Source organism: Dromaius novaehollandiae, chromosome 16 (assembly GCF_036370855.1).
Source record: "Dromaius novaehollandiae isolate bDroNov1 chromosome 16, bDroNov1.hap1, whole genome shotgun sequence".
In the NCBI taxonomy this organism is placed as follows: Eukaryota; Metazoa; Chordata; class Aves; order Casuariiformes; family Dromaiidae; genus Dromaius; species Dromaius novaehollandiae.
The window spans coordinates 20,448,714-20,455,795 of NC_088113.1; the positions used below are offsets into that span (position 1 = coordinate 20,448,714).

Here is a 7,082-nt window from a genome sequence, read left to right on the forward strand (position 1 = left end):
CCCGGGGGAGAGGGGGTGCATGCAGTGCGGGGGGGTCCGTGCATTGCCAAGGGGGGTCAGGGCGGCGGAGGAGGCTGTGCAGTGCACGGGGGGGGTGCAGTGTGGGGGGACATGCAGTGCGGGGGGGTCCATGCATTGCAAAGGGGGGTCAGGGCGGTGGAGGAGGCTGTGCAGTGCATGGGGGGGTGCAGTGTGGGGGGACATGCAGTGCAGGGGGGTGCAGTGGCTTGCACAGTGCAAAGGAAGTTGTGCAGCGTTGGGCCATGCGGGGGGGGGCCTGGGGGGGCTGTGCATTTGCAGTGGGGGGGGTGCGGGGTGGCAGTGGGGCACACGGGGCAGTGGGGGGGGGGCCGTGCAGCGGCACCTGGGAAAGCCTCTTGCAGGGGGGCTGGGGGAGGAGATTTTACAGCACGTTGGGGGCCAGAGGTTGGGGGGAGCCAAAAATTGGGTAGGTGCGGGTGGGTGGCACGGGACGGCCCCGGGGTCCCTGCTCCTCCGCGTGCAGCCGCCCGCTCCGGGCTGTGCCAGCGCCATCCCTCCTGCTCCGCCGGGCGGTTCCCCCTCGGAGCATCCCCGGCCGGGGCGGCACGGCACGGCACAGCGCGGCGCGGGACGGCGGGCGATGCTCCCTTCCCGCAGCCGTGAGCGAGGGGCTGTGCCGCCCCGGAGGAGCGGGCGGCGGGGGCCTCTCCGCAGCCCCGCACGTGCAGCCCCGCGTGCGCCGTGCGAGTGGCAGCGCTGACCCTCGCCCCGCTCGCCGCGTGCGTCGTGCCGGCAAGGCCGCCCGCTCGGGAGGACGCGCGGCTGCTCCCGCGGGGTCACGGCTGCCGCTGCGTTGCCGCCGTTGTTTGCTTTGCGAGGAGCGTCACTTGCCCGTGTGCGGGCGGCGATGGAGCAGCGCTGGAGCTCGTTGCTCGCCTCCGCGGTGCGTGCCGCGAGCGTGCAGCCCGGCCGGCCCTGCCACGGCGGGGGGGACGCATGCACCCCGGAAAAGCCTCTCCTCCACTTAGCGTTTGGGAAATAAACTTTATCTCGTTCTCCTCCCTGAGACATCGTGCATCGTCCCTGCATGGTGCCGGGGAGCCCTCGGCTTTCATCTCACCGAAAGTCCCTTTGCAGCGCAGATGCTGCCTGCAGCTGCCCAGGCTCGGGCCGCGCGTCCCCCTCGTCCCGCGGGGTGCACGCCGCGGGGAGCACCGCTGCCGGCTGCGCGGGTGGGCTGCTGGCATGCGGATCCCTCTCCTGCAAGCTTTTTTTTTGCTTTTCAGCCACTTCGCTGGGGCCGGGAGGAGCGGGGCTGCGCGGCTGGTGGCCCCGGGAGCAGCCCCGTGTGACGCCGCTCTCTGCTCGGTGCCACTTGCTGCGGCAGCGTCGAGTGGCCACTCGCGCATCATCGCGGGCCGGGAGCGGCTGGACGCGTTGGCTCGCCCACGGCGGGAGCACGGCCCTGCGCGGGGACAAGGCCCCAGCACGTGCCCCCGCGGCTCTTTCGGGGCCGTGAGGGTGAGCAAGCGGCTTAGTGCAGCCCGTTCTGGAAAAACACCGCGCTGAGTAGGACGGAGCCGACGGGCCGCGATGGGAATCGCCCCGTGTGCCGCGGGCGGGCTGCTTCCCGCGGATGCTCCCCGCGCCGTGCACGCAGCAGCACCGGGCCCGCAGCACCCCGACCTGCGGTTCCCCCGCCGCGGCGGGCGCCAGGCCGTTCCCGGACCCCCAGCTCGACCCACCGCCCCGAGGGCGTTCGCACCCCCGGAGCGGGTCCCTCGGTGGGCGATGGGCCCGGGCCGGGCGAGGGGGTCCCGCGGCCGTGGCGGGTGCTGGGGGCCGTGCCGCTCCCTGCCGCCGCCTCCCCCCTGCCCGTGCGGCAGCCGGGGCCCCCGCGAGCCCCCTCCTCCCCGCAGCTTTTAACTGATGCAGTTAGGAAAACTTAACTTTTCTATTACCGCGCATTTCTCTCTCTCCCAGGTGCTTAATTACCATTGTCCCAGGGAAATGTCAGCGTGACTCACAGGCAGTTCCCCCTTAGGAAGCGCAGATGAATATTAATTAAGCGGGGGGGGGGTGGGCTCCCCCGGAGCGCTTCTCCCGGGGCCCCGCAGCCCCCCGCGCCCGCCCGGCCCCGCCGGGACCCTCCGCCCGCTCCGGGGCCGGCGGCGGGACGGGAGGGTAATAAGGCGCCTCTGCTGCAGGGAGAGGGGTCATCCGAGCCCCCCCCCGCCCCCCCCGAGCAAAGGACGGGAGCTGCCGTCAAGGCGCCTTGTCACGGCAGCGTCTCCCCGCGGGGCAATTACCGGGACGGGGGCTGCGCCGGGGGGGCTGCGCCGGGGGGCTGCGGGGCCCCGCCGCAAAGGGCTCCGCTGGCGGGGGGGGGGACCGGGGGGGGCAGCCCCAGCCGCCCTTGGGGTGATGCGGTGCTTCATCCCTTGGAGGGGGGGGGATGTAGGTGACGGAAACGATGGTTTTCCTGTAAAAAGCACCCGCGGGGCTCCGCTTGGCTCCGGCCGGTCCCTCCCCGGCAGCGAGTCCGGGCGCCCCCGGGGGAGACCGCGACCCCCGGCAGCGCGGGGGGCTCCAGGCCCCGGGCAACCGGCGTCGCAGCCGGGCTGCTGCCGGGCTGGGGAAGGCGATGCGCGGCCGCGGCCCGGGCTCCTCTCCGCGGCTGCCGCCCCGGGAGCCGCCGCCGCCCGCGGTGCGGGGTCCCCGCGAGGCTCCGCCGCCCCGTCGGGCGCGGGGGCTGCGGAGGGGGGGGGCCGCTTCTTCCCAGCCTCCCGCGCCCCGATTGGCTCCGCGGCGCCGGGCTGCGCCGGGCCCGCGGCGGGAGGAGACTCCGCGGCCATAAAAGCGGCGCCGGAGCCGCGGGGCGGCGAGTCCGGGGGGTCCCGCGGCCGCGCTCGGTGCCTCCGGCTGCTTCCCCGGGCTGCCGCGGGGCTCGACGGCGAGCGGCAGCGCCGGGCCGCGGGCACCCCGCCCCGCCCCGGTCCGGTCCGGTCCACGGGTGCGCGGCCGGGCGGCGGGAGCACCGGCAGGTAGGGCTGCACTTCCCCGCGCCCGCCGACGGCTGCCGACGCTTGCAAACGGTTGCCGACGCTTGCAAACGGCTGCCTGCACCTGCAAACGGCTGCCGGCGCTTGCAAACGGCTGCTAACGCCCGCCGACGGCTGCCCGCGCTTGCAGACGGCTGCCCGCGGCGGCAGACAGCTGCCCACCGACGGCTGCCCGCGGCACGCCGTGACTCACCGGCTGCAGCGCGGGTATCGCTTCTGCTGTTGCCGGCGTGACTCAGTCTGTTTAGAAACATGCCGGTGCCGCGAGCATCTCGCCGCGAGCATCTCGCCACGGTGCCGGCGGCGTTGCTCAAGGCCACGGCGGCACGGCCGGTACCGGGGCTCCTCTCGCCCCTCGAGTGGCTGCGCGGCGGCTCGTCGCGGTGCCGCTGCCACGTGCGCGGGGCGAGCTCGTTAGTGTGAAGTGAGCCGGAGCTCGGAGAGGGACGGGAAGGGCGCGGGCGGTGGGACGGGAGGATGCTGCTGCCTTCCCGCGCTCGCCAGCCCCGGCGCGGCCGTCGTTTGCTGCCGGTCTGTCCAAAAACTCATTGGCTTTTTTCTGCGCGAACGTTGCCCTGGGCGCGTTTGCAGGTCGCTCTTTAGGAGAAGACGAGAGCTGCTGGAAGGTGCCGCTCTGCCGTGGCAGAACCGCCTGTAGGTGCCCGAGCCGCCTCCGTGAGCCCCCGGTGGGAGGAGAAGCGGCCGTACGGGGAGGACGGGCGTCCGCCGGGGCGGGCGGCGGAAACCCAGCGTCGCCGCTGTCCTTCGCAGGAGCTGCTCCGCCGGTGCCGCGGCGGCTCTGCCCGGACCGACCGCGGCGGGACGCGCGCCTGAGCGGGACGGGACGCTCGGCCCCCGGCTCCCTGCAGGTAACGCCGCGACGCCCGGCCGCTCCGCTTCCCTTCCTCCTTCCGTCCGTCCTTCCTTCGGGGCTTGTTTTCTTTCCCCTTTGTCTTACACCCGTCGTTTTCCTCCCTCTCTCCCGCCGCGGTCTGGCCGTCTCCCCCGCCGGCGCGGCGCAGGAGGGCAGCAGAGCTCCGCGGGGGACCTGCCACCGCGCCGGGACCAGGTAGGTGCACGGCAACCCGCGCGGAGAGGCCACCGCCGCCCTCGGACGGCGTCACCCCGCGGTGCCCTGGCCTCCCGGCTGCCTCCTCTTCTTTTAATCTCGGCTTCGGCCCGCGCCCATCAGCGTTTCGCGACGGCGTTGCGGGGCTGCCGGGCTCCGCTCCCCGGGAACGCCGCGAGCGCGGCACGCAGCGGTGCGGATAATTCAAACTACATTTTAATTTAGCGTGAACCGATACCGTGGCATTAACATTTCTTCATCAGCGCCAATTACGGTGCATTAGCAGATACAGCCGGAGAATACAATCGTCTCCGACGTGCGTCACTACCGCGTGCCAGCCTCCTCTGGGTCAGGCCTCCGCGCCCGGGGCGGCAGCCGGAGCTGGCAGCGGCTCCGCGGGGCCTCGCAGGCAGCAGCTTTACCGCTGCCCCGGCCGCCGCGGCGGTGGAGGGTGCGCGGGGCTGCCGGGAGCTCCGGCTCCGGCACCGGCATCCGCCGCCTCGGCTGCCCGGCGGCTCCGCAGCGCCGTGTTTGTCTTCTCCAAGGCCAGGCGGGGGGAGAGCCGGTGATTCATCCTGGCCGCGGCACGTGCAACGCGGCCGCCGCGATAGCGCATGGAAATGCGACGCTAGGAAAAACCCCAAGCGGCACAAGAGAGGCGCTGGCGGAGATGGGGTGTCGGGAGCCCGTTTCGGGGTGCTGGGTGCCCCGGGAGCCCGGCTCGGGGTGCGGGTGCCCGTGCAGCCCCGGCGGTGTTCGCCAGCGCCGGAGGGCGCGAAGGGCTGGGCTGGTCCCTAGGGAGGTGCCGCATCTCCGGGCATCCCGGCGGGGCTTTTCCCCTCCGTCCCGGGGTGCAGCGCCCCGGGAGCAGCCCGCGCGCCGGCGGGCTTTGCCGGTGGGAGCGGACGACGTGGCGCTTTGGGGAGCGGCCTGAGGCGCCGGTGACGGGCTCGTGTGCTGTCTCACCCCCCCAGGAAGCACCGCGGCGCGGGATGGAGCGGCGGGCGCTGGCGCTGGCTCTCTGCCTGGCGCTGGCCGCGGCGGCCGCGGAGGACTGCGTGAGCCGGTGCTCCGCCTGCGCCGCCCGCACCCGGGACTCGGCGGAGAGCGTCCGGCCCCTGGTGAGTGCCGGCGGCCCCCGGGCGTTGCGCGGAGCGGGGGGAATCGCAGCCGGCGGGACGCGGCCGCCCCGAGCACCGGCTGAGCCGCCGGCCGCTGTGTTGCAGATGTGCCTGCTGGGGTGCCGGGGCTCCGTGCCCGGCGGTGCCGCCCGGGAGCCGTGCGGGCCGGCGCTCCGGGCCGACGGGATGGAGCCGGCCGCGAGCCAGACGGACGGCGGCGGCAGGGCGGGCGAGCGGGCGGCCTCCGGGGAGGTGCTGGACTACCCCGCGCCGCCGCCCCGGCCGCCGGCCCCCGGCGACGAGGAGCCCCCGGGCAAGCGCTACGGGGGCTTTCTGCGCACCTACCCCAAGCGGAGCGGGGCGCCGGGGGCCGCGGGCGCCGGGCAGGAGCCGGCGGAGCTGCACAAGCGCTACGGCGGCTTCCTGCGCAGGATCCGGCCCAAGCTCAAGTGGGACGATCAGAAGCGCTACGGGGGGTTCCTGCGGCGGCAGTTCAAGGTGGCCACGCGGGCCGACGAGGACCCCAGCGCCTACTCGGGGGAGGTCTCGGCCCTATAGAGCCCGGTGTCGTCCACCCCCCCCCCCCCCCAGCCCCATCCCGCGCTCAGCCCCGTGCCGCCGGCGGCACCCCCGCCTCGTCCCGCCGCAGACCCAGCTCAGCCCCCGTCGGCCCCTCTCGCTGCGCCCTCCCGTCCCCCGTGCGCGGAGGGGACGGCGTCTCCCGCGCGGTGCTGCAGACGGGCCTCACTCGGGGGTCGCTGCTGCAACGGGGCCGGCGTGGGGCACCCCGCTCCCCCCGCGCGGTTGCAGAGACGCAGCAGGGCTGGACACCGTGCACGGGGCAACGGCCGGCGCGGCGGCCTCCCGGCCCGGCAGGGATGAGCCGGAGCGGGATCAGGCCCTCTCGGCCGGGAAGTGGCCCGTGCAGCCGGCGGCTCTTGCTAACGCGGTCCCAGCACCCGCGTCGGGGCAGGCGGCGAGGCCGAGGGATGGCTGCCATCGGGGCACGTGGCGCTTGGCTGAGCGCACGCCCCCCTCCCACCCCCCCCCATGTCCCCGCATCCGTCTGTCCCCTCAGGTCCCTGCTGCCGGTGTCTCGAGGCAGGGCTGGTGCCGCTGCCCGTCCCCTCCTTCCCTTCCGTCCGGCGAATAAAAGGAAGCTGCCAATGAAGCCGAGCGGGTGGCGAGCGTCTGCTTTGGCCCCCCCGGGCTGGGCTGCAGCGTCGTGCGGGGCGGGAGGAGGAGGAGGAGGATGGTGGGTGATGCACGACATGCGGGCGGGCCGCGGGCGATGCTGGCCGGGCCGGGGACCCCGCGGCCGGTGCTCCGGGCTGGGCTGCAGCCCCCTGGGCCGGCAGGCAGGCTGCTGGGGGGGCTGCGATGGGGGGGTGCGGGGGGGGGGGTCCGGCTGCAGTGAGAGGACAGCCACAGCGCCCTGCGGGTGGGAGGCCCAGCTGCCAGCCGTGCCCATGCCGGGGGCCAGCGATGCCCCCGGCGCGGTGCCCGCTGCAAGGCCCCCACGCAGCACTTGGTGGCACTCTGTGCACGGTGCAGCGTGCCGCTGGCGCGGGGGGGCTGCTGCAGCTCGTGCCCCCCTTCCCGCCCCGAGCCCCCGCGGGGCTGACCCGGCCTTGGCCATAAGCGCTTCCCCACGTCCCCCGTGCCCACCAACACAGAGAGGGGGTCTGCGAGAGCCCCATGGCCCCTCTGCCGCTGGATGAGCAGAACCAGCCAAACAGCCCCGGCCAAGGGGGGGGGGGCGAACGCCTGGGCTGCCGCAGGGGGTCCCAGGCCGTGGCTTCAGCCGTGGCAGGGGGGCAGCAGGGCAGGGCCGAGCCGTCCCCATCC

At 74.7% G+C, this 7,082-nt stretch overlaps 1 protein-coding gene across 2 annotated transcripts; it reads left to right on the top strand.

Annotated features, from left to right (window-relative positions):
* Positions 1–2,387: 2,387 nt before the first annotated feature.
* On the top strand, positions 2,388–5,903 carry PDYN (prodynorphin). Of its 2 annotated transcripts, XM_064521671.1 has the most exons (6): positions 2,388–3,026; positions 3,636–3,698; positions 3,816–3,913; positions 4,067–4,113; positions 5,088–5,234; positions 5,340–5,903. In XM_064521671.1, the coding sequence occupies exons 1-6, from the start codon at positions 2,407–2,409 to the stop codon at positions 5,790–5,792; spliced, it is 1,428 nt and encodes a 475-aa protein (XP_064377741.1). In that variant the 5' UTR covers positions 2,388–2,406; the 3' UTR covers positions 5,793–5,903. The 2 variants fall into 2 exon arrangements, with proteins under 2 accessions (XP_064377741.1, XP_064377742.1); XM_064521672.1 differs by lacking the exons at positions 2,388–3,026; positions 4,067–4,113 and having other exon boundaries at positions 3,267–3,913.
* Positions 5,904–7,082: the final 1,179 nt, after the last annotated feature.

Bases quoted from the DNA above. Each gene is read 5' to 3' on its own strand.
- PDYN (XM_064521671.1), top strand. From the start codon at position 2,407: ATGCGGTGCTTCATCCCTTGGAGGGGGGGGGATGTAGGTGACGGAAAC. The intron at 4,114-5,087 runs GTAGGTGCACGG...TCACCCCCCCAG, and splicing joins TGCCACCGCGCCGGGACCAG to GAAGCACCGCGGCGCGGGAT. The intron at 5,235-5,339 runs GTGAGTGCCGGC...GCTGTGTTGCAG, and splicing joins CGGAGAGCGTCCGGCCCCTG to ATGTGCCTGCTGGGGTGCCG.